This window comes from Sporothrix schenckii (genome assembly GCF_000961545.1).
Source record: "Sporothrix schenckii 1099-18 chromosome Unknown Cont43, whole genome shotgun sequence".
NCBI lineage: Eukaryota > Fungi > Ascomycota > Sordariomycetes > Ophiostomatales > Ophiostomataceae > Sporothrix > Sporothrix schenckii.
The window spans coordinates 714,288-739,390 of NW_015971144.1; the positions used below are offsets into that span (position 1 = coordinate 714,288).

At 57.0% G+C, this 25,103-nt stretch overlaps 7 protein-coding genes across 7 annotated transcripts; 4 read left to right on the forward strand and 3 right to left on the reverse strand.

Moving 5' to 3' along the window:
• Nucleotides 1–29: 29 nt before the first annotated feature.
• On the reverse strand, nucleotides 30–3,535 carry SPSK_02175 (fungal specific transcription factor domain protein; the record flags this gene model as incomplete). Its single annotated transcript, XM_016729051.1, has 2 exons — nucleotides 30–2,459; nucleotides 2,930–3,535. The coding sequence occupies 2 exons, from the start codon at nucleotides 3,533–3,535 to the stop codon at nucleotides 30–32; spliced, it is 3,036 nt and encodes a 1,011-aa protein (XP_016588982.1).
• A 4,054-nt stretch (nucleotides 3,536–7,589) lies between these two features.
• Nucleotides 7,590–8,990, forward strand: SPSK_02503 (uncharacterized protein; the record flags this gene model as incomplete). The annotated part of the gene is made up of 1 exon (XM_016729372.1): nucleotides 7,590–8,990. The coding sequence occupies one exon, from the start codon at nucleotides 7,590–7,592 to the stop codon at nucleotides 8,988–8,990; it is 1,401 nt and encodes a 466-aa protein (XP_016588983.1).
• A 345-nt stretch (nucleotides 8,991–9,335) lies between these two features.
• On the reverse strand, nucleotides 9,336–10,238 carry SPSK_02680 (esterase; the record flags this gene model as incomplete). Its single annotated transcript, XM_016729548.1, has 7 exons — nucleotides 9,336–9,408; nucleotides 9,473–9,551; nucleotides 9,611–9,791; nucleotides 9,857–9,922; nucleotides 9,986–10,001; nucleotides 10,076–10,116; nucleotides 10,197–10,238. 7 exons carry the CDS (start codon nucleotides 10,236–10,238, stop codon nucleotides 9,336–9,338), a joined length of 498 nt encoding a protein of 165 aa, XP_016588984.1.
• Nucleotides 10,239–10,933: 695 nt separating this feature from the next.
• SPSK_02439 (transcription initiation factor TFIIH subunit 4) lies at nucleotides 10,934–12,538 on the forward strand (the record flags this gene model as incomplete). The annotated part of the gene is made up of 1 exon (XM_016729311.1): nucleotides 10,934–12,538. The coding sequence occupies one exon, from the start codon at nucleotides 10,934–10,936 to the stop codon at nucleotides 12,536–12,538; it is 1,605 nt and encodes a 534-aa protein (XP_016588985.1).
• A 1,562-nt stretch (nucleotides 12,539–14,100) lies between these two features.
• SPSK_02646 (uncharacterized protein) lies at nucleotides 14,101–15,096 on the forward strand (the record flags this gene model as incomplete). Its single annotated transcript, XM_016729514.1, has 1 exon — nucleotides 14,101–15,096. One exon carries the CDS (start codon nucleotides 14,101–14,103, stop codon nucleotides 15,094–15,096), a length of 996 nt encoding a protein of 331 aa, XP_016588986.1.
• Nucleotides 15,097–15,980: 884 nt separating this feature from the next.
• On the reverse strand, nucleotides 15,981–17,303 carry SPSK_02536 (uncharacterized protein; the record flags this gene model as incomplete). Its single annotated transcript, XM_016729405.1, has 1 exon — nucleotides 15,981–17,303. One exon carries the CDS (start codon nucleotides 17,301–17,303, stop codon nucleotides 15,981–15,983), a length of 1,323 nt encoding a protein of 440 aa, XP_016588987.1.
• A 2,435-nt stretch (nucleotides 17,304–19,738) lies between these two features.
• Nucleotides 19,739–24,548, forward strand: SPSK_02143 (ABC transporter; the record flags this gene model as incomplete). Its single annotated transcript, XM_016729020.1, has 3 exons — nucleotides 19,739–23,601; nucleotides 23,662–23,775; nucleotides 23,840–24,548. The coding sequence occupies 3 exons, from the start codon at nucleotides 19,739–19,741 to the stop codon at nucleotides 24,546–24,548; spliced, it is 4,686 nt and encodes a 1,561-aa protein (XP_016588988.1).
• Nucleotides 24,549–25,103: the final 555 nt, after the last annotated feature.

A 25,103-nucleotide genomic window follows, 5' to 3' on the forward strand; every position in this document is an offset into this window, starting at 1 on the left:
CACAAGCGACCAAGTAGCCACAGAAGCACCTAAAACATATTCTTCAGATGCTCGTACACCGCCTCGCCGGACGGCAGGCCCTCGGCGGCCAGCTTGGGTTCGACGTTGGCATTGCTGGTGGGGGTGCCGGCGGCTGCTTCAGCCGCGGCCACACCACCCTTTGTGCTGTCCGTGACTGTCCCGGCCGCCGGTGCTGGGATCCCGCTCAAGCCCAAAAAGCCCTCATATATGCGGGTCATTTCCGTCTGGATCTGGACGCCGTTGGCCGTCTCCTGCTCGGGCGAGGAGGTGGCGCTCGCGCCGGCTGTTGCTGACGTTGTAGTTGCGGTGGTAGGTTGCTGGCCTGGCTTCGTAGTTTGAGACTGCTGCTGCTGCTGCTGCTGCTGCTTCTGCTCAAGCGGCTGCGGCTGCGCGCCAGGAGCCATGCCTGTCGACGGCGTCAGTGGCGGACCATTGGCAACAGCACCGGCTGCCGTCGTGCTGGGCGACGCCGTATTGCTACTATTTCCGTTGTTGCCGGTGTTGCCAGTGTTGCCGCTCTTGCTGCTGGGATGGGCAAGTGGGGGGTGGGCCTTTTGACTTTGGTTCGGCCCATTGCTGCTGTTGCTATTCGGGTAGCCGCTGCCGGTGCTGCTGGCAATGCTGCCGTCACGGCCGGGGGCTGACACCGCTGCTGACGCCGACGCCGTTACCGACCCGGATGCCAGCCCGCCGTTGCCTACGTTAAAGCCGGACATCTTGGTGGCAAACGAGTATTGCGAATCCTCGTCGTTCTGCTGCAGGCCCAGGCCCAGGCGCGGCGCATAGGCCGTGAGGGAGCGGATGGTGCGCCACAGGCGCTGCGAGACCCAGCTCTTGGCCGACATGTCCTTGACCAAATTCATGGCCATGTAAAACTCTTCGCGGCAGTCGGCGCTGAACTGAACGGGCTGGTGGGTGGACGCCAAGAAGAGGACGGCAATGGCGGACGTCAAAAACTGGTGGTAGAAGACCTGGATGCGCCGGTAGAGGTTGCTGCTGTTGTTGAGGCGGGAGAGGTAGCGGATGGTGTCCTTGGCGAGGTCGACGACTTTCTGGGCCTGCTCCATGTTGTCGTTGATGCTGCTGGCACTGTGCAGGACGGGGGTGTTGAGCCAGATGCGGATCTGGTTCAGGCGCAGGCGCGTCCAGATCTGCAGGCGCTGCAGGTTGTAGGAAGGAGTGGACGGTAGCGGCAGTTCGCGGTCAAAGTTGCTGATTTTGACGGCGTCGGGGCACGAGTCGTACCACTGGAGGATTTCGCGGTCGAGCGTTTCAAACTCTTCGCGCTTGAGGTCGCGGATGATGGCGGGCTCGAAAAAGTCGACGAGGCTCCAGATCTTGGCACCCAGCCGTGAGTACGTGATCATGGCGACCAAGTACGGGTACTCGTCGGGGAAGGGCAGGTTGGGGTCGATCTTGTCGTCGTGCAAGACGTACGGCAGGCCGGTGCCGAAGCTCCAGCGGCGGTCGAGCACGTAGGCCGTCCAGAAGGTGTTGATGGCGTCGCGGCGCTCTTGCTCGTCGGCGATCTTGACGATGCCTTCGCGGCGGTGCAGGCCCTGCTCGAGGCAGTGGCGGGCCACTTGGCCCATGACGCGCCAGGCCAGGACTTCGTCGTTTGACAAGAAGCGGTAGCCGGCAACGAGGGCGAGGAAGGGCAGGTTGGCGAGGTTGCTGGGCTCGCTCATGAGCTTGCCGTCGGTAATGGACTGCATGCTGTCGTACAGGCGGATGGCCTTGGCGCTGTGTCCGTGCTCTTCGACGGCCAGGCCGCAGCACATGATGACCTTGAGGGTCAGGGTGCGGATGTCGGTCATGGTCTCGTCGTAGTGGAGGGGCGGCATGTAGCCGCTCCTGCGCGCGGACTCCATCCACGACGAGAGGCTCTGGGCGTGCTCGATGACGGTTTCGATCTTGACGACGGGGTACATGATGCCGACCTCGTCTTCGTGCAGGCGACACAGTCGGACCATTTCGTCCTTGTCAAACTCCCACAGCGGATCGTTGGGTACTTGGTTGCGCGACGACAGGGGCAGCATGGAGGACGACGTCTGTATGGATACCGGTGGAAGGAAAGGCGACGTGCGCGGTGTCTCCTCCACGGCAGGTCCGTTGCCGCCCTCCTCTTGCGGCTCGCCGCTGTAGCCCATGTTGTGCAGGGTGTTCTTGGCAACGTCGACGGTAAAGGCCATGCTGGTGGGGCCGCCACGGAAGGTGTGCGGCTGGCGGATGGGAGCCAACTCGGGCTTGTGGAGAGAGGGTACGGAGGAAGAAGGCGAGGGGGAGACGGTTGAAGAAGGGATGGGTAGGATGCGGTCTTGGTGTGGCGTGACGCGTTGTGTCTCTTGGCGGAGGGCATGAATGCTTTGGACAATGCTCTCGAGCTGGTCTTCCAAATTGTGAATCTTTTCGGTCATGCTCTTGAACTCCTCCGAGTCCTTGAAGCTGCTCGAGCAGCAATTTGGCGAGTAGAGGCATGCCAAGTTGAGGTTGCCACATCGTAAGCAGGGAGTTTCGCCGTTGCCTGGGGGTGTGCACGTTAGCAAGGGAAGGGGACAGGACGATGGGTATGGCGAGACGAGGCATACACTTTATCTTTCTGCGCTTGCATTCGTTGCTGATTTGGTTAGCGCTGTACGTCGTACTAGGACGTCATATTAAGTCGAGGACATGTCGTCAACATACCAGGCTATTGAGATATACTATGGGCAAAACCAAAGTTAGTCGACGGATGCAACGCAGGGCATGTAGCATGTGGATGCCATGCCAAGAAATCCGGCGCATGGTAAGGATAGGGACAAGGCTGAGGCTGAGAGAGAGAGAAGAGAGGTCGAGAGAGAGAAGAGAGGTCGAGAGAGAGATGTGGGGAAGAGAGGGGAGAGAGACAAAGCAACAATTTCCTACATACCCGGTTGCGCTTGCTGCGCTGTTGTTTTGCAGTCGTTTCCTCGTCATCATGCTTCCGCTTGCCCGACGGCGTCCCGCTGTTACCGCCAGCGACGCTCCCCGGACTGCCGCGGTTGCTGGCATTGTTGACGTTGCTGCTGCTTCCGGGGCCGCTATTGCTGGCACCATTGTTGGCAACGTTACCGTTGCCGGCGGTATTCGAATAGTAGCTGTTCTGTGCACCGGCGTCCGGCGAGAAAGGCGAGGGCAGCGGTGTCGAGGCGCCGCCAAAGGCGGGACCGGAATTGCTGGGGTCGTGCAGGATCTGTGGCGGTGGTGGCCGAGAGTTTGCTCGGGCGGCTGCGAGAGGCGACGAGGAAGACACGGAGCGGTTCAGATGGTGCGGGGACAGGGCGGCGTGGCGCGCGTGGTCGTCGGCCGACGGCATCCGCGGATACGGGCCGGGGTGGGGAAGGCTAGGATGCGATTGCGGATGTGGATGCGGATGATGATGTTGATGCTGTTGATGTGAATGTGCCTGTGCCTGTGCCGGCGCTGGCAGCGGCGGCGGCGGCACGGCTTGCATCAGATAGCGCAGGTCGGTCGCCTGGGTTTCGATCTGCTCCATGTCGACGACAGGGGAGGAGACATTGGGCGGGGAGAGCGTCCCGAAAACAGAGAGGAGGTCGTGGCGAACGGGGGACGTTTGCGCTTCAGGGCAACGTCCTACTGCTGGAGGGCGACAATGCAGAGAGTGCCGCGACTCGCCGTGCCGCGAAATTCAGAGGCGTATCGTTATATCGTGTTGTCGTTTCGTCGTCAAGGGGAAGGTTGGGGGGGCAGTTGCGATGTGGGCTGTGTAGTGGTCGAGATCGGATGCGATGCAGTGAGGCGAGGTGACGCGAAAACCAGGGGAATCACTCCGATGGCGGGAAAGCGATCGAAACGAAACAATGGGGGAAGGCACGGGAACGACAGGCTGGGGAAGGAACGTCAGCAAGTTAGCTCGATTTGGGGGTGAGACGGAAGCCTCGATGGGACCGGCGCTCTTCTGTTGGCAGCGCAATCCGGAAGGTGCAACCCGGTACCGAGTGACGACTGGGGTATCACGGTGGTTGCGCGCCCGCTTCGTCGGGTCGCCGAGATCTGTCGGGGTCAATTCGAAATCGGAGAAGTGGTCGAGAGCTCCTTCGAGCCACGGTGCCAAGGTGCCAAATCAAGTCTCAGATTCAAGGCGTCGCCTCATCCGTCACCAGGTTTCTTTGTGTCGTCCCCTTGACGCTTGATGGCCCCTGGCAGCCTCTTGCTGAAAACAGTAAGAGCTGACGCCTACACGTGATCGAATCCAATGCCAAAAGTGGAGATCATCGGATAAAAAGAGTGGGGCACACTCGAAACTGACGAATCATTTCAGCTTCTGCCGGCACCGTCAGTTTCTTGTGTCAATAACTCGGTCCGCAAAAACATTCCGAGTCCAACTCTCACGACGATGCCGGGTTGACGGTATGTTCCACGAGCAAGGTTCCGTCCGTGTTGACAGGTCTTGATACAGATCCGGGGTAGGTGACGAAACATGCCCCCGGGTTTAAGGTGCAGAAAGGGGTGCGGGTCACTTTGTCGCGCCTTCCTCAACCGGCCAGACGCGGCTTGTGCCGGTCTTCCCTTTTAAGCCGTCCTGCATGCAGTATATTTCGTACTTCTCCATTTTCTGTTCAATTTTGGTCCAGCCATAAGATGATGTGAGGCTTCATTGAGAAGCAGCTGAAATTGCACGCGCAGTTGGGTCCCTCTGATGACGAGATGACAACTCGGACTACTCAATGGACGGCCATGCGGTTCCTTGCAGCTTAGTTAAGCAGTTTCAACCTTCACTGGACTACACCGTGAAATTGATGTAAATCGTACTCCAGAATCGAGTGGCAATCGCCGGTCTATTAACACCGTTCAACGGCACAGAGTGCAAAGGTCTGCTGCAATTTGTCGTGGTGGTCGCATCTCTTGTCTATGCGAGCTGTCGTCAACGAGTTGGCAGGTACCAAAATCCAAAAGAATTGCACCAAGATCCAAGGTGTTTCCTTGGACGTCTTTTGTCTTTGAACGTCGTCTGAATACTGGGCGTGAGTGAATGTTACTGGTTTCCGTAGGCGCAGTTGGTCCCTGAAATTCTGTACAAAGTACGATGAGTACATGTGTTGTACGAATTAGAGCGACTTTCTTTTAAAGTTTATGCCTGCCGTCAGCCTTTTTGTTGCTTTAGCGCACGTTAGTTGTTATTCAGTGGGGTTCCTGGCTTTGTTCCCAATCTTGTTTTGACGCCTTTGGGTGTGGCTGTTCGGAGGCATTGCTGGTGGGCAGCGCAGGTTAGTGTCCACGAAGGGATCGGGTGTCTCGATTATCTCAGCATCTCGTTTTCCCTTCTTGGCGGATCAGGCTCTCTTCATCGTTTTGTCCTCCTTTGTCCGTCTGGTGTCGTCCAAGGCAAAGGACATTGTCGTTCTTTTGTATGCCGCACAACAAGTCCCATAGCAGACGCGATAACCGTTCCAGAAACGGCGGTGTTTGTTTATTGGTCGTAAGATGTTTTTCGGGCTCTTGGCCAGCCCTGCTTTAATTTACCCAACGGATTAGCGCATTGGCACCCATTAGGTTGCTAGGCAAAACGGTGTTCGTTTTAAGGTTGCGATGGTCTCCTTAAATTAAACAATTGAGGCTCTGCAAATCATTTTGCAGCCTGTGCATTGTAAGATTGCCGGTACTCTCAGACAGCTTGTCGCTCACAAAAATTTCCCATTTCCCGGATTCTTTAGCGAGCCGCAGACTACGCGGCAACTTTAAGTTTATTCTCCCGTTCCCCATCCCAATGTCCCATTCGAGCCAGTCATGCTCATTCGTTCCTCTTCCTTTTTGTTTGGTTTTTGTGCAATTCTAGGTGTTTTCGCCAAGCAAAATATACCGACCATCAACATTCTTACCTTTGTCAACTCTTAAGCAGTTAAAAAAAGGCTCGCATATGCTGGCAGTAACATTTGTGGCCTCAGGTCTTTTTTCCACAGGTCTTTATTTGGAGGTGGACGTGAGACGGCAGCGTGCATTAGTTTCGTGGCTTGGTTTGCGGTTTAACCAATCACTCGACGCTGTGGCGGTCCTCCGCCTGAGCCTACCTTGTCAGCTTGGACGACGTGGTCCTCAGAGGAAATGAACTGTTCAAGAATGCCACTGTATGCCACTGTCCTTTCGTTATTCGCAAGACTTCACTCCATCGCCGGCGGGGACCAGACCTGAATAGCAAATATGAGGAAAGAGAAAAGAGATGGTGCTTGATTGACTATCCTACTATCCATACATGTAGATATCGTGATGAAACGTTGAACTGGCTAAATGTGATGATGATTAACGCTGTATCGTTCTAGACCTTCCATCGGCCTTGCGACTCTGTAGGACTTTGGCTTTGTCGGTCTGTTTGTAGTACTCGGCACAGCACATTTCATGAACAAAACAAGGGTGGTGTGGCTCAGACAGGGATTCGAACATAACGCATCATGTTATGCAGTTATCGTTGGAAAGGGTGACTCAGGACTGTGGGTGACATTGAGCCGCACATGCTTTGCTGGCTATGTTATTTGGCGGCTTTTTTTGTTACGAGAGATGTCTTGGCATGGTAGTTGTCCTTGCGACAGGGGGCTTTGTCAAAATCTGCCTGTCGTCTTCACAGTGTTTGGATGCAAGCCTTGTCATGTCCAGTCCCAAGCACCCAAGAACGCGCCAGGACGCGCCATGCTTTTTCACAGATTGGCATTTCTTTGTGCTCGATTCGTAGTGGAGATTTTAACTTTGGGATCGTCGCCGCCAACGAGCCGTCCGTATTAAAGCCTCTTTCAACGGCGGCTTCAGGATGTTTGTGCCTTTGTCGTGTCTCTTTCTGTGTGGACTACACAAAGATGTACGAATTACTTCCTGTTCCTTCTATGATGTACCGTGTATGTGAGCATTTCATTCCTCCGATGTACGTCGTAGATTGGTTTGCTCTGGCCCGTGAGGCTGAAAAAGAGGGGCGGTTGCAGGAAGAGCAAAGCCTCTGAGCTGCGATTGTGCGAGTTTTGATCTGCGGTTTCCTTTCCTCGTTGCCATCCGCCCCCCCCCCCCCCCCCCTGTTAGCCCTTTCTTGGTACAGAGAACACCAAGACCCAAGACATCCAAGCTCCATGATCAACACGAAATACGCCCAGCCTGACGGGGTCCCAAACATGTGCAGAGTACGGAGTACATTGTACAGAGTACGTAGAAGGAAATGAAACGAATAAAACTGCAAACCGCCTCCCCAGATTCCGTTGCTCCTCGTCTTGTCCATTCGTTCTGCTTTTACATTCGTACTGTCACCCAGCAGTCTGTTTTATGTAATTCGAGGTATTAACCACCCATGTTTCTCTCCCTCCTTCTCTCTTTTTTTTTAACAAAGCAGGGGCGTGTCTCTCTTTGATTTCGCTTCTTCCTTATTCCGCATTTTCATCGTCTGTTCTTCCGTCTCTTGTTGCTTGTCGTCTTTTCTTCGACAGGGTCTCGTACGCACCGTTCTTCTCAACGATCGACGACTTCAACTTCACGACTCCTCCATACATTTGATTGACACCTTGACACAATAGGCCTCCGTCCACTCCATCACCCTCAGGCGTCGCCGATCCACGATGGACTCCGAGTTCGCCTACATTGTCAGCAATGCTGCGCTCACAGGCATCATGATTCTGCCCGTGCTCGTGATCTGGGTGCTGTTCCTGTTCCAGGCCAGGCGGCGCAAAGACCCCGTACGCGACGGCTTCGCATGGCTCAAGGCCAGCTTCTTCTTCTTCTTTCTGAGTCTGATCATCACAACCGCGTCGGACGGCGTCATTGCCGTCCTGATCAACGACCCCTCCAACTTGAGCGCCAGCGCATTCATCTCGCTGGCCAAGGCATCCGACTACCTGTCGATCGTGTCGGGCTACCTGGAGCAGCTGTCCATCATCCTCACGCTGGTGGCCCTGATCGAGCTGGCCTACGGCTTCTATGTCGCGCTGCAGCCGGTGGCGCACGACGCAGCGAACAGCGCACCTGCTGCCGACGCGGCGAAGGGCGGCAGCGGCGCCGCGGCGACCCGTGGCGAGGACAGCCGCCTAGCCCATCACAACATGGTCCACATTGCGACGGCCGTCGTGGGCGTCGTCCTCCTGGCCCTGGCGACGGCCTGGTTCGGCAAGGGCGCGGCGGCGTACGTCAAATACAACAACGTCGTCTACAGCGACGACAGCAACACCAGCTACAGCCGCGCCACCGCCGACCTCGTCGCGTCCGTCCGCATCGGGCACAAGCTCGGCGGCGCCTTTGACATTCTCGTGTTTGTGCTGTCGCTGCCGCTGCTGGGCGCGGCGGGCTACCTGGTGAGCCGCGCCCAGGGCCTGCCCATCAAGAACACGACGGTGCTGTACCTAGTGGCCGTCGTCTTTTGGTTCATCCGCTTCCTGTGGCGCCTCGTCTACAACGCCGTCTGGCTGCTGCCGACCACGACCATCCGTACGCCCATCTGGCTCAACGTGGTCGACCCGCTGCTCAACGTGTGGACGTTTGTCATCACCATCATCCTGCTGTACATTGTGGGCGTCCGCCGCGCCGGCGGCTTGTGGTCGACGCCGCAGCCGTGGACGCAGTTTGCCGCCGGCGGCGCGTACGCTGGCGGCTACCAGCCAGGCGTCGCCCCCGCCGCCCCCTACCAGTACAACGGCTACAATGGGTACAACGCCGGACCCGTGCCCCCGGGCGCTCCCGTGTATCAATTGCAGGGCCACGATGCACAGCGGCAGCAGTTCCACGAGATGCCCAACCCGGCCGCCGCCGTCTATCCCCAGGAGATGTACGCGCCGCAGTTGCAGGGCAGCGTCCCGCCGCAGCAGTACCAGCCATACCCCCCACCGGCAGTGGCCTCCCCGCCCCAAGGCCATGTGGCTCCAGAGCAGACGCCGTCGCCCCTGACCGAGTCGGCGAACGGCGTCAACGCGACGCCTCCCCCGCCGTCCGGAACGAGTGCGTCGCCGCCTGCCGAGGTCAAGTCATGATTCGGTTGGTAGTATGAAGACGCTCCATGGGGATGAAGGCCACGGTCTAACAATGAGCAAGACGAAGTGAGCGAAGAGGGGGCGTGGAGTGGTACGATACCATGCTGGTGACTTGTCGTCGCCGTCTAATAATGCTATTGGCAATTCCCTTTCTTTTATTTCTTATTTCCTTCTTTTGTCTCTTCGTGTTCCCTTTCGTCTCTTTTATATCCCGCATGCGACATGCACTGAATAAATATGATAACAAAGACATGCCATGAGACTCGACGTGAGAATCGGGATGGATGTATGTTTGTCTAAGTCTATGGACGTCTACCGGGTTTGTCACGGGCCGTCTGTCTAGCTCTAGCTCTCCTCGCCGTTGACAGGTTTCTCCGTCGTAAATGGCTCGTTCTTGCCCCAGACTTTGGCAATGAACCTGGATTGTTAGTCTGCGTCAAAGCATCAAAGCATAACGTAAACAGGGACCACCATTGACTCACTTCGTATGGCTGCCACGTGCCGCCACTTCGCCCTTTTCGTTCGTAAACGTGATCGATGTGTACGCCAGTGTCTTGCCGACTGGGTTGTCAGTCTTGGGGTTTGGGGTGCATGAAAATGACAAGGGTGGAGGGCCCTACTTCTGTCCAAAACGGCCGTCGCCTTGATCTTGTCGCCCACGGCGCCGCCGTTGGCCAGGTACGTCACGTTAATGTCTGTCGACACGCCAGTGTTGAAGACGCCGTGCGACGCCACGGCCAGCGAGCCGCCAAGGTCGACCATGCTGGCAATCGTGCCGCCGTGAAGGATCTTTAAGCGGTTCTACATGCGTCAGAGGGAGAAATAGCCCAACAGTTCAGGTGCATCGCAACACCAGCCACACTTACTGTATGTTGCTGGGCAATGTCCAGCTCAAAGTCGACCTTGCCGGGGACGGCATGGGTGACGCGCATCTATGACAAACAACAGTCAGTGACGCCAACGTCGACAGGATTCATCCGCACGAGGCCACATACGTGAGGACCAAACAATCTAGAAAACGACGGCGGTCAGTACACACTGATCATTCGCGGGCTTCCACGGGGGACACATCGCCGGCCACTCACGTCGGCTCAAGACCGGACTGCCGCATAAAGTCGCTCAGCACCTGGACACGGTCAGCATTGAGGTTTTTTGATTTTGTGATGCCGTCCACATTTTGTAGGAGACGTGCTCCGATCCACTTACAGCCTTGACGAACCTCGTCGGATCCAGCTTGCGTGCGGCCATGGTGAATCTGTGCGAGCAGGGTGCTTGACAAAGGAAGGTAATGACGGGTTGGCCCAATATCGCGGGCAGTAAGTGACCGACGAGGAGAAGAGAAACTGTGAACAGCACAAATTGATGAATGAGGTCAAACGTTGGCTTCTGGTTTGCACTTTCCCGGTTGGCATATGCCCACCTTCTCGGTGTGTAAATCGAATCATTTTCAGGTGATATTTGGGGGGTTCGACCACTGTAATTCGCGCATGAACGGCCGAGGAGCCGACATGTCCACTTTTACCTTCCCTTCGGGCTTGCCCCGCAGCACGCTAAATATGCCGGCCGTAAGGCGCTGTGGCGGCTGTGACGCGTGAACAATTAGCCCGGCGAAAACAGCTCCAGGCGGTCGAGGCGCTAATCCCATTGTAGACAGGCAGGAAAAGAGCTTGCCAACATGCATGCATCCATTCACGATTGTCAAAACGCACCACCAACCTCACGATCACGAGACGCAAAACACCGCGACCACCTCGACGACCACAACCCCGGCATATCTCCCCTGTACCACTTGACCGCCGACCAGACTGCGTGTCCTCCTCTCTACCATGCGATAGCGGTCACGACCGTCCGAGGCCGTCCGACTGCGACCTCTTCGACTTCGACCTCGCTCGTCCTCCCCGTTCACGTCCCGTACGTCCCGTTTGGGGCCCCCCTCTCGCACCATGGCGACCGCTCCCTCCCTCACCCTCTCCGACTACCTCGAGAAGCAGCCCGGCACCAGCTTCCGCCGCCTCTACCAGCAGCCATCCACCACCCTCGCCATCTTCCGTCGCATGCTGACCCCCCTCGCCAAGACCTTTGTCCGCATGATGCTCTACCTCGATGGGCCGCTGCTGCTGGACACGCTCGACACCATGGTCGCCCCGGACGCGAAGCGCCAAAAGGACCAGGCCCTGTCGATTCTGCGGTCGCTCCACGTTGTGCAGATCACGCCCGCCGTGCGCGACAAGCCCCAGGAGATTATGCTGACGGCCAACTTCAAGAACTCGTTCCGGCTCGCGCTCGAGGGCGGTGGGCGGCAAAACAGCTTCGGCGTGCCGAGCGAGAAGCCCGTGTCGGCCGACATTGACATTCCCTTTCTCGACCGGTTTGCGCGGCGCAAGTGGGAGGACATTCTGCACTACGTCGTGAACAGCGTCGGCATCCCGGGGTCGGGCAGCACCTTCGAGGGTGGCAGCGGCGGCGGCGGCGGCGGCAGCGGCGGTCCCAAGAGCACGGTCAAGGATCTGCTGCTGGCCGGCCGTCTGGTGGAGCGGCGCACGGGCATGCCGGGGGGCGTGGGCATCACCCAGACGGGCTTCACGTTCTTGCTGCAGGCCGCCAACGCACAGGTCTGGACGCTGCTGCTGCAGTGGCTCGAGGCCGTCGACCAGCACCACGCGTCGTCGGACGGCGGCACCGTCGACAGCGTGGACATGCTGTCCTTTTTGTTTATGCTGTCGACGCTCGAGCTCGGACGCGCGTACGACACCAACGCCTTGACGGAGCCGCGCCGCGACATGCTGCCCTCGCTCATGGACTTTGGCCTCGTCTACATCCCGCCGCACGAGCGCGCCTCCCAGTACTTTCCGACACGGCTGGCGACCACGCTGACGGGCGGTGGCGATGCCGACGCCGCCGGTGCCGGTGCCGGTGGCGGTGGCAGTGGCAGTGGCAGTGGCGGCGGCGGTCTTCGCAGCGTCAAGGCCGGTTTTGCGGCCGCCACGGCCGACAGCGTCGCCGCCGCCGGCCTGCCCCCCGTCTCCGGGGTGGACGCGCCGGCCGCCCGCAAGGGGCAGGGCAGCATCATCATGGAGACCAATTTCCGCATGTACGCCTTCACCTCGTCGCCGCTCCAAATCGCCGTCCTCGCCCTCTTTGTCAAGCTCAACCACCGGTTCCCTGGCATGGTCGGCGGCAAAATGTCCCGCGAGTCCATCCGCCGCGCCATCTCGTACGGCATCACCTCGGACCAGATCATCTCGTACCTGGCCGCCAACGCCCACGAGCAGATGCACCGCTACGCCGCGGCCAACCACCGCCCCGTGCTGCCGCCCACCGTCGTCGACCAGATCCGCCTGTGGGAGCTCGAGAACGAGCGCATGAAGTCGAGCAAGGGGTTCCTCTTTAAGGATTTCGACACCCCGCGCGAGTACGAAACGATGGCCCAGTACGCCGACGAGATTGGCGTGCTGGTCTACCGCAACGACAAGAAGCGGCACTTTTTCGTCACGAAGCACGAGCAGCTCGTGGCCTACCTCAAGGCGCGGAAGAAGGCAGAGGCCTAGCGGACGAGCTCGGGTTTGCTTTTTTTGGTCCTTTCTTGTTTGTCATTTTGCGTGGAGTTTGGCGGGACAGGTTAGGCAATATCAAAAGGCACCGGGCGGTTACAAAATGCCCGCGGGTGCAGGAGTTCAATAGAACAAAATACAACGCATCATATCTTGTACACTTCTCGGTACGACGTAAACGGTCCTGGGGAATGCATTGCTCTTGCAGCATCGATGCCACGCATGTGACATGTCGTTGCCTTGTTTGTTTCACTCTACGACGGGCATTTCCATGGCAAAGAAACGGAACATTCAATGCAATAAAAACTGGGCTTTAGGTCGTTACTACTCTTTGACACACTTTACTGGCCTTTACAAAGGGCAAGGTGCACAAGTCTTCATACGTGGCATCCCTCATCTGATTGGCCACGCCAGCCCATTCGACGACTAGCATGGCCCAACAGTAAACAAGATGCACAGCAGAACTGTAAGGTTTGTCGTTCTAAACTACGTTTCTGTACATCGATTATGGAGCGAGACATTCAACAATATATGAAAGTCCGGCGCTTTTATGAGACGTCCCAAGAACAGGGCTGATACATATGCTTTTTACCATAGATACCATGGATACCATGCTGAATACTGTGATATTGAGATCCTGTAGCCACCAATATAAAGATGTCCATGGACGAATTCTAAAGATCACTTGGCCTATAAAACGCACTCACTTTCCTCTCACGTCTCTCTTTTCCTCACCTCCCTCCCTCTCTATCTTAATCTCTGTCACATCCTTTTTCTTTTTTCATTGTGGTATGTGTCTCTCTGTCACGCACGCTCCCAATTGTCCCAAACGTCAAAGCTTATCCACAACTTGTCCCAGATGTTAGGAATCACATTTCCAACTTTTCTCACAACCATGAAAACTCTTGCATCTTCCACCGGGCAGATTTCCTAGGAAAAGCTGCCTTCCGATAACGTCAGTCTGCCTCTGCCAGGGCGTAGCTGTTGGGAAGGCATGACCATGGTGGGAGTTCAAGCACCCCACCTTCCACGTGGCAAGTAAACAGCCATACGACCACGACTAATGGCAAGAGCAATCCAGGCCTACCACAGCCATAGACCTTGCCAAAAGCATCCATAAACAAACAGACAAATTTGTCTAGTGTCGTCTCATCATGGAAAGACACAGTCGCTAGGCTGTCTCCGTTCCGATGCCTCCATCGCCTGTCACGATTCCTGCACCTGCCGTCCCAGTTTAAGGCACCTTCGAGGCCTGTCTCCACGGTTACGGAGAGCAACAACAACTATCAGGGATCCCTGGAGAATCTGCAAGCTGGCGTCCGCCCAGTCGACGACGACAACATTGGTAGCGACTGCGAAAACGACACGGCCGACCTGCCGGTCCATACATCTCCTATCCCTTCAACAACAACATCAACAACAACATCGATACCAATCTCAACTACCATTCATCGAATCCGACACAGTGGACGCAGGGTCTCGACTACTGGTTCGAAGAGAAGGTGGCGGGCTTGCCGGTCGGTTATCCATTTCAGCTCCAGGCGCCGCGACCTGGGACGATGGCTTTTCGCCGTCGACGGATGGCGGCACTCCGCCGGAAGAAGTGGAAACGACTTCGAGAGCGGACGCGTGCAACGCGAAAGATTTTGCGCATGGCGAGCACCAATCGCGCGGTGTGTCTCGGCTTTCCGATGGACGCCAAGAAGTGTGGACGCAAAAAAGAAGATACGGATGAAGACAACCACCCATTTCCAGAGCTGATATCGTGCTCCAGATCACCAGATTTGGACTCGGACTTTGACGCTGCTTCGATTGGACAACCCGACCATGGTGCTAGGGCTTCTTCCGGTGCAGGTAACGGCTACAATGAGTGTGACAACGGAGATACAGATCCTGGAGACAGCTACGACGAGAGCGAGTCGGATCTCGAGCGTACTGGCGGCGTGTCTCTGCTCGACTTTGCAGGCCTCCAAGCCCAGCTGCCAATGGAGTTGGGTTTTCAGGACAACTCTGGCGACATCTCAGACGACACCGACATACACAGCCCAGATTCGTCCTCGGGTGCCACTCGACGCGCCGTCCAAAGTGCCAACATGCCGGGCGAAGAGCCATTCCAATCCAATACAGCCTCCGACCCCGGCTCCTCTACCTCTGATTCTTCCAGCAGAAGCGGTGAAGTTCAGTTTATTTTGTACAACTTTACGTCGCCAGCAAACCGACGGAACTGGCAAAAGGACAAACGGCAAGAGCTGGACCACAAAGAAAGGACCATCCGCAAGCTGCAGGCGCATCAGTTCCGGGCGCCGGATTGGACATGGATGCAAATGCAGCTGGAACGGGCCACGCGACGAAGGGTGCACGACGACAGCCAGCCCGGCTCGGCTCGTCTGCAACGTCAGCGCGCACTGATGGCTGCCGCGCCCCTCTCCTCTCCGTTCTTTGGCTTAGACGATGAGCCCGGAGGAAACAACGATATGAACGTCAATTTGGTCTTCTCCTTGGACGATCCAAGATCCTTGCGATCCACAATCAGATTATGGTGGAACGGGAGTTGATACGACAGATTGGTCGCCGTACGGTCCAACACGATACACAAATGGCGTATCTACAGATTCTACTTCAGCAAGTGGCTGCCGGTCAACCGCTGCAACGAGAGGTCGCCGAACGTGAAGCCAGGGCCTTTTACGAACTTTTCTTTCAACGCCAGGTGGCAGGAGAATCGACTTTTTTTGACGCATATCCCCGAACTTTGCCCGCAATGCAACACTGGTTTTGGGAACACGGCGTACCAGATGCTCCGCTCCACCACGTAAGACGTTTCGTTGAGCAGCATCGATGACAAGAGGACAACCGACGGGTAATTAAGGAACTTCTCCTGGAGGTTTATCCCCATGACCGACCGCCTGAAACTGGCATGGGAGTGGAAATAGTCCCGGGAGAAGCGGTCCCACGTCCGGTCAGGAATCCTGACAGTGGTGGTCACAGGTTGGCGTGTAGATTAAGGGACATGGCGCAGGTCTGGAATCCACAGGCAAACCGTTCCAGTCGACAAAGGCCATTGCTGAAGAGAAGACGGAGCGCGTAAATCAACATATCATTGATGATGATCCACGACAGCATCCCTAAGGAGCAGCAGCTTTTACAAAGCTGTTTGTCAAATAGATTTCTTTATTAAAAATTCATGCACAGGTTATAACCTGAAGTAACTATTGATGGAAACCTACAAAGTTTTACATTTTTTCATTTTCCTTTTTTGAAAACAAGAAACAATTATGGAATTTAAAAAATTCACATTAAACAACACGCAACTAACAAACAGCTAGGACTGGCAACGATAATACAGAGTGCTCAATCTGTAGCGGTATCACTGTCTTCTTATTATTTGTATGCCTATCCTGTCCATGGTCTACATCTACCGTCTTCGTATGCACTGCAAATCTCAATCCTCCCAACCTTCGATCTGAAAGTCAAAGTGCACGTCTCCCTCGCCGCGTGGGATGGGATTGCCATTGGCGTCCCACAAGGCCCGCTCCGTATACGACACGTTGCCCTTCCAGTCGACCAGGATCACAGTCTGCCGCTGTGTCCCGTACATGCCCGTCATGAAGCCCAAGGTCTGCTGGTCCGGCCGCTCCTCGGACGCCAGTGAGGCCTCGGCGCTCAACGGTGCCGCTGGCGTCTCGGCAAGGCTGTCTGCGCCTTGCTCGTCGTCGACACTGGCGGCACACAGACGGGGCCCGCTGGCCACAGCCTTGTTCATGGACGCGCGGTGTGCCTGGTCGCCGATGGGTGGGATAAACACCGAGTGCTTGAGGAGCGCGATCTGTTCTTCAAATGAGAGGTCGGGCCGCTGTGGCAGCGTGTCGCAGTCGAGAATGGAAAATAGGGCGTCCCGCAGCTCGGCGGGCTGCCGCACGCCGGCGCCCGCCAGCTCCTCGACGGCCTGCTCGGCCTCGGCGTTGCGTTCCGCGTCTGCCTGTATGTGCGCTTGGACCCGGGCCCGGGCCTCGTCTTCCGCCAGCTGCCGCAGCGCCTCTTTGCCGTCGCGCACCTTGGGCCACACGTCTGGGTCGTCGTAGCTCGTGTTGGACAGGCCGTACACTTCACCGCGCCGGCCCGCAATCCACGGTACTTGAGCGACCTGGTCGGCGCGGTTGGAGACGACGGCCAGCCCCTTTGTGGCCCGGCCCCGTCGCTCGCCGGCGGCGGCGGCGGCGTCAAACAGGTTCTTTCGCAGCTTGCCGCAAATCAAGGAGAACCCCCCCACGCCCTTGACGCCCGGCCCGGACAGCATGCGTTCCACAAACTCGTCGGTCGTCTCGTCGCGGCCGGCCGTCAGCCACGCCGTCACCATGCCGCCGCGGCTGCGCTGGCCGTGGATGGGGTGCGCGGCGTCGTTGGGCGTGTCTTCGCGGAAGTTGGTGAGGACGGCAAAGTGGCCGGCCGTGGTGATGCCGATCCACGTGCCGTGCTCGTCCCGCTGCAGGTCGCGGGAGGACAGGATCTTGTGCGTGGTCGCGGGGTCAGGTTGTGGCGGAGCCAGCGAAGCAGACGGCGCTGGCGTACCGCTGGCTGGTGTGCCGTTGGATGGCGTGTCACTGGATGGTGTTCCTCGCAGAGTGCCGTTCGGCGTCACAGCCGAGGACTTGCCTGGTGTCCACCAGTGGGGCCGGGAGGTGGGCCGCAGAATAAACTCATCGCGGTTGTCGATGACGATGAGCGCATAGTCTGGGTGCGCCGTGGTGAGGAGGACGATGCACATACTGGAGTTTGGTGGCAGAAACGAGTGTGCTGGTGTGGCGGGCAGCGAACGCTTGCCGTTCAACTCTAGCGAAACTGAATTAGACGGCTGAGGGCCCGTCCTGCCCTTTTATATAGGGGAAGGTTGCGAATCGAGTGGGACAACGGCAGATGTTACGGCATCCGATATCGTCCCGTCTCGTGTTGTTGACGTTGTCCCCCGATATGATGTCCGGAATGAGGATGGTGGGCCGACGTTGAAGAGCCAAGGAAATAGGCAAACGACAACTCTGCTGCGTTGGGCAGAACGGAAGGAGGGACTGGGAAGATCTGCCAAGGGAAAAAGCGTGTCATGAAGCGGCGCGTCAGACTGAATACAATAATCGTGGATGTGCTGTCTGATGTCTGGTGATGCAGCGATGCAGCTGTGTGTTCATGTGATGCGCCGGCTCCTTCCCCGCAGAGAGTGGCACTAAAAATGCTGGAGAAGGCAAGAGCAAATCGTTAACTTCTCGTCTAATGGCAGGCACGAGGGGCGACAGCAGGCAACGCCAACGCCAAGCAAAGTGTAAGAACAAGAACCAAAGCAAGCAAAAGTAGTGAGGTGAAAGGAGTGAAGCTGCAAGCTGCAAGTCTAGCTGGCATCTGCGGAAGTGCTGTCTCTGCGGCGCCTCCACGTATAGAACCGTTATGGCTGCTCTTAGCTGTGAATGGAGTAGCGTTCGAGGCTTCTGCCCGTGATGAATAGAAGTGGGAAATGGAGACCGTGTTGTCTCACTTCAAGCAAACCAAGCCAGTCACAGTTGTCATGCGAGTCCCAACTCGAGCGCCGAGGTCAGTTTGTTGTCGCTGACTCGATGCATTGCTTGGAATGTCTAGTGCAGTTTACCGTGGCTCCACCAAGGCAATACGTCCCTCCACCCCATAACATCCCCCAAAGCGGAAAGCGTCACTAGCACAATGGCATGACTCAAACGAAACAAACAGCACGAGATAGAGCCGCGGTTATTCGATGTGCGTTAAAGACGTTGGGACTGGGCATATGAGTCTTCAAACAGGACGCAAAGGTGGTCTCACGTTTTCAATCAAACAAGGTTGGTGCGACATACACATATAGCCACGCCAATTACACGTTTTTATGCTGAGTTGTCAACGAGTTGTGTTTTTCGCCTCACTTGAGATTGTGCTGCACAGGATTCGCGTCCATCTCAGAGCGACCGTTTGGAAATTCCCCGTCATCAAAGATGACCACAACATCGATATTCATACGAGGACCAGTGTTTTCTTATACCGTTTTTACTGTCTCTGTCTTTCATATCAAAACTTTCAGTTTGTCTTGCCCAAGCCCGATAACAAACGGTCAAAGGCGTTTGGTGATCTACAATGAATCATGTCACCCTTCCCCGGATTTTGACTCGAATCCACCTTTCCAGGAGCCACATCGAAAAGCAACCGAAGTATTGGTCAAGTAGGAATAATGGCACGCAGACGGACTTACAGGCGTGCCTGCATCAACAAAGCTGTAAAATACCGTGAAGGAAACGCACGTGATATAGACAACGCGAACCGCGTTGTCGTCCTTTCGAGCCGCATGCCAAAGCGTAAAACGAGGCATAAAACTAACTCAACAGAGCATAATTCGCCCGATGCCGCGAATCTGACCCTGGTTAGTAAAGTCTCCGGAATAACCAGGCACCAGGGCCTCCGGCGTCATTTCCGACTTGCCTTTCCCGTCTCGTCGTTCGTCCCCTTCCCCACGCTGCGCTTGATAAACCCCGTATGACATAGCATTGATGCCACCTCGTCTGATCTTTATTTAGTTTTAATCGTCGATACATGCTCCGTACCTGGCTGTCACCAAATTAGCTCCCCAAGGTGATGGGTTTGGATTCTGACGACACGCTGGCCTGTTGGACAGATTTATCTTTTGGCGCCTTTTTGTGTTGACTCGTAGGATTCGCACAGTCGTGCCTGCCGTCCTTTGCTCATTCCCTCTTGCCGCTTGCCTTACCTTTGTGGTTGGCACTGGCTCCTGCTCTTCGTATTATGGTAGCATTCGAGCCTTCCAACTCGGGAAGCTGTGCGGCGAAACACCCTAAATGCACGGTCATCCCCAAATCTTACGTTTCAATCGGGCTAATATTCACCACGTCGCCAGAGCCCTTCGTCGTCAGCCTTCCCTCTCTGTGGACATTAGCAGCATCAGGTAGGACACCTACTACGTTCTTTTTTTGTTTGTCATTCGTTATATCCATCGCCATTTCAATGCCTCTCTCTTGTCTTGTTTGGCAGTTTTGTATTTGTATCTGACCTGGGGTCGCTTCTTTAATTGTCGTTTGTTTACTCCTCTGATTTCGTGTTCCTTCCCTTCCGTCCTCATCGCTCCTTCCCACCCAGCTATTCCGACGTAGATGCGTCCTGCCGGCGAAATTTGGGCCCTCCCCCTCAATCGCCACCATGGACTTCTCCGGATGCCATGACGACGATTCGTTCGGTCCCGCCGTCCGGGGCTGCCGCGGTGACTTTGACTTTACCATTCGCTTCGAGCAGCTCGTCCTTGGCATCATCCCGCCCGCCGTGTTTGTGCCGCTCGTTTTCCCACGCCTGCTGCACTTGTGGCAACGGCCCAACATCGTGGGCGGTCCCATTTTGCTAGCCGCCAAACTCGTCGCCATCATCGCCCTCGCCGGCCTCCAGCTCGGCCTCCTCATTCTCAGTGCCTCACAGCCCGGCAAATTCAAGGCCCTGCTCTCCGCCTCGTCAGCCCTGGGCCTGCTGTCATCCATATGCATATTCATACTCTCCCACGCCGAGCATACCCGCTCGCCACGGCCGTCCATCCTGCTGTCGAGCTATCTCGTTCTGAGCGTGCTCTTTGACATCACCCTGGCCCGCACGTTCTGGATGGCACGGGAAGACTCGCTAGCCGGTGCTGGCAGCCGCGTGTCCTTGGTCGTGGCCGGCTACGACCTCAACTCGGCTGAAACCGTCTTCTGCCGGCTCTTCTCGGCCGCTCTGGCCTTCAGGGTCGTCCTGCTGCTGCTCGAGTCGGTGCAAAAAAAGTCGATTTTCCGCCCGGATGCCGGTTGGAAAGCCGAGGAGCACAGCCCTGAGGAGACCAGCGGCCTGTTCGGGCTGGGTGCCTACGCCTGGCTTAACACGATTTTCTTAAAAGGCTACAACACAGTCCTGACTATTGACGACCTCTTCGCCCTCGACTACTCCATGTCCACGCAGCGCCTCGAGGCAAAGCTCGCCAAGTATGCCAACGATCTGCCGCCTCCCAAGGAGGGTGACGTGCCCGATGCGCCCCGCAGTCTGTACAACTTTGGCCGCAAGAAGCACGGCCTTACACGGGCTCTTGTTAAGGCGCTGGCTACCGAGTTCTTGTTGCCTATTGGGCCGCGCCTGGCCTTGTCCGGATTCCTGTTCGGCCAGCCCTTCCTCATCAATGCAGCCCTGACCTACCTCGAGCTGCCTGCCGACGTGGCCCCGCGGGACCACGGTTACGGTTTGATTGGTGCTACCTTCATCATCTACCTCGGTGTCGCTGTATCTACGGCGGTCTACTTCTACTACATGGAGCGCGCCATGTTTATGGTCCGGGGCGCGCTGGCTGGTGCCGTTTACCGCAAGACTACCGAGCAGCGCCTCGACGCGGCCGACGACGCGGCCGCCCTGACGCTGATGAGCACCGATGTCGAACGTATTCGCACTGGTCTGCTCACGATCAACGAATACTGGGCCAACATCATCCAGGTCGCTCTCGCCAGTTGGCTGCTCGAGCGCCAGCTGGGCGCCGCTTTCGTCGCGCCCCTTGTTGTTATCCTGTGCTCCATCGGCGCCATTGGCTCGCTCGCCGTCATCACTGGCCGCCGTCAAAAGGCCTGGATGGCCCTGATCCAGAAGCGCGTCGGCATGACGAGCAATGCGATTGTGCACATGAAACACCTCAAGATCTCCGGACTGGCCGCGCCTGTCGAGACTCTGATTCAGCAACTGCGCCTGGACGAGCTTGCCATGGGCTCGCGGTTCCGTATAATTATCTGCTTTGCCGTCACGGCTGCCTACTCGCCGCAGATGCTATCGCCCGTCTTTGCCTTTGTCTTTACAGCCCGTTCGCTCGATACGGCCAGCGTCTTTACAGCGCTGTCCTTTGTCATTCTCGTCACCATGCCTTTCATTATGGTACTACAGGGCCTGCCAACAGTTGTGTCCGCGTTTGCCTGCCTGGAGCGTGTACAAGAGTTCCTCGAGAAGCCGCCGCGCGAAGACTTCCGAACACCGTTGACAGAGACACGCAAGACACTGGAAAAGCCAGACACAAGCGAGCCGGGCGAGAGTGATACCGTCGTCATTGACGCTGCTAGCCTTGGCTGGGGGAACGACAAGTTCAGCCTGCCTAACGTTCGCCTCGCCATTCCCTCGTCCAAGCTCACCATTGTCGTCGGCCCCGTCGCCGCAGGAAAATCTACACTTTGCAAGGCTCTTCTCAGCGAAGTGCCTCACCTCAGCGCTGGTAGCTCGCTCCGTGTCGACCTGCGTACGCACAATGGCCGCCTGCGCCGTATCGGCTACTGCGACCAGACCCCGTTCCTCTTTAACGCCAGTGTCCGCGACAACGTCATCGGCCTAGCCGGAACGGATGCCGAGTTTGACGAGGCTCGCTACCGCCAAGCCATTGAGGCTGCCATGCTGCTTCCTGACCTCGCGCTTCTACCCCAGGGCGACCGCACCAGGGTCGGCAGCAACGGTATCACTCTTAGCGGCGGCCAGAAGCAGCGCGTGTCTATTGCGCGCGCACTGTACGTCGACACGGATCTCTACATATTTGACGATGTTCTGAGCGGTCTCGATGCCGACACCGAGGAACACGTTTTCAACCGCGTCTTCGGCGCCGATGGCATCCTTACCAAGCAGCGCAATGCCACTGCCATCTTGTGCACGCACTCCGTCCGCCATCTTCCGGCGGCCGAGTATGTCGTGGCTCTTGATGCCAAGGGTGCCATCGTTGAACAGGGCTCGTTCGAGACGCTACTAGCGAATCGCAACTATGTAGCAAGTCTCGGCGTCAAGGACAAGAAAAAGAAAAAGGGCGGTGCTGGTGGTAGTGTCGTAAGAGAGTCCCGTGAGGGCGGAGAAAGCAGTGATCTAGACTCGGCCCAGGCGTCTACAGATGGCCCCATGGCAGCCGCAATGGCTGGAAGGGACGGTGGTCGCGACGAGCCAGCTGGCACCGACTTGACGGCGGCCCAGATGGCCGGCCGTGCACTCGGTGACAGATCGGTATACAAACATTATTTCGTACGAATCGGACCGTGGCCTCTCATAGCATTCGCCATCTTTGGTCTCTCGTTTGGTTTCTTGTACAACTGGGGCAACATCTGGCTCAAGTTCTGGGTCGAGGACCGCGTGCGCATTCCGCACGCCAACCACTCCACCGGGTTCTACCTAGGCATGTACGGCTTCTTCCAGGCGCTTGGCCTCGCCTGCCTGTTCATCGTCAGTCTCGTCAACTTCCGCACCGTCATCCAGATTTCCGGCGCCCGTCTGCACCTCGAAGCCCTGCAAACCGTTGTCCGTGCGCCCCTGCGGTTTTTCACCAAGACTGACAACGGCATCATTACAAACTATTTTTCGCAAGACATGACCCTCATCGACGGCGAACTGCCCTCGTCGCTCACCAACGTCGGTGTGGGCTGGTTTTTGACCCTGTGCACCGCCGCGGTCATCGCCACGTCGTCTCCCTACTTGGCCATCTGCTACCCATTTATCGGCGGCATCTTTTTCGGCATCCAGAAATTCTATCTGCGCACGTCCCGCCAGCTACGTCTCCTCGACCTCGAGGCCAAGTCCCCGCTGTACTCCCACTTCCTCGACACGATGAAGGGTCTCGCCACATTCCGTGCCTTTGGCTGGGTGGCACCTGGCGTGGCCCTCAACGACCGCCTCGTCGACCGCTCGCAGCGCCCAGCGTATCTGCTGGCCATGATCCAGCGCTGGCTGACGTTCTCCATCCAGTCTGTCATGGTCATCTTATCCACGACAGTTGTGACGCTGGCTACGCAGCTGCGCTCCAACACGGCCTTTACGGGCGCCAGCATGATTCTGCTCATGAACTTTGGCGACGTGCTGTCCTTTATCATGTACGCGTACACGATGCTTGAGACGTCGCTGGGCGCCATCAGCCGCCTCAAGACGTTTAGCGAGAACGTGCACGGCGAGTCGTACGACGACAACGCGGACGAGAACGTCAAACCGCCCTTGGCGTGGCCGACGCGCGGCGCCATCCGACTGAACAACGTGTCGGCGACATATGAGTGAGTACGACGGTGTCTGTGCTGAAATGCAGATTAAATCTACCTACTGACCGTACACAGCGACACTTCGAGCGACTCGAGCGACCTGAGAAAACCGCCTCAGATGGTTCTCGACAACATTAGCCTGACGCTGCGCGCGGGTGCCAAGGTGGCCATCTGTGGCCGCACAGGAAGGTGAGCGACCCATCCAAAGCCATACCTGTGAAAAACGACGACGCTTCTGCTCACACACTTTTAGTGGAAAGTCTTCCTTTATTCTGCTGCTCCTGCGTCTCTTGGATCCGTATGCACCAGGAGACGGTGGCGTCCCCGAGAAGGATGTGTCGGCATCGGACCAGGATACGAGTCTGGCTGCTGATGGCGTCTTCATCGACGGCCTGCCCCTGCACACCATCGACCGCCCCACGTTGCGCGAGCGTGTCATTGCCGTCCCCCAGGACGCCGTATTCTTGCCGGACGGCACCTCGTTCCGCCAGAACCTGGACCCCTTCGGTGCGGCCGATGCCAGCATGTGCCAGGCGGCGCTCGAGACCGTCGAGCTTTGGCCGTTTGTGCAGGAGCGTGGTGGACTCGAGGCTGGTCTGGCGGCCGACACCCTGTCGCAGGGCCAAAAGCAACTGTTCAGCCTGGGCCGTGCCATTCTGCGCCGCCGCGTCCGTGCCGCCGCCGGGCTGTCTGGGCCCGGTTCCGGAATATTGCTACTGGACGAGGTCTCGTCCAGTGTCGACCAGAAGACGGACCGCGCCATGCAGACCGTTATCCGCGACGAGTTTGCAGGCTACACGGTGATCATGGTCAGCCACCGTCTCGATATGGTGCTGGCGACGTGCGACACAGTGGTGGTGTTGGACCAGGGCCGGGTGGTGGAGACGGGCGTGCCGTCGGAGCTGGTCGAGTCCGAGGGCACAAGGTTCCGCGAGCTATGGCTTGTCGGGAAGAAGGCCTAGGGAAGAGTGGGTAAAGGAAAACAAAAAAACGAGTTTGACATGTATTCTTATGTGGGCTCTGGACATCTTTCCTCATTTTCTGTATTCTACAATCTTCGCTTAACGATATTGAACCCGGTTCCTGCATTTCTCCCCTTCCTCCCATGTCGTATATCTCGGCATCCAATTCAGTTCAAACTGCGAGACAGGTGGTCGACGGGAACTGCAAATAGACACGTATACGAAGAGTCAGGCTATGTAGTGAACATGTTGTTCTGATACACAAAACGTAGTCATCGGAACGACTAAGCTGCTGCCTATGACGGGCTTCATTGTTGAACGTCGCTCGAGCTACTTCCACGTCAGCCTCATCGAGTCACAGACGTCCGAAGTGACTGAGAAAAGCACAACCAAAAACAAAACGCAGTCCCGCTCCGCAAGGCGCCGGTGAAGAAACCACAGTGGCTTCTTGCAAGGCCAGGCTGCCAACAATAACGACACCTTGCACAAGCACGACACAAAAGCGCGACAAGGTGACGAAACTAGACTTAAAAGAAGACAAGGTCATCAGGAAAG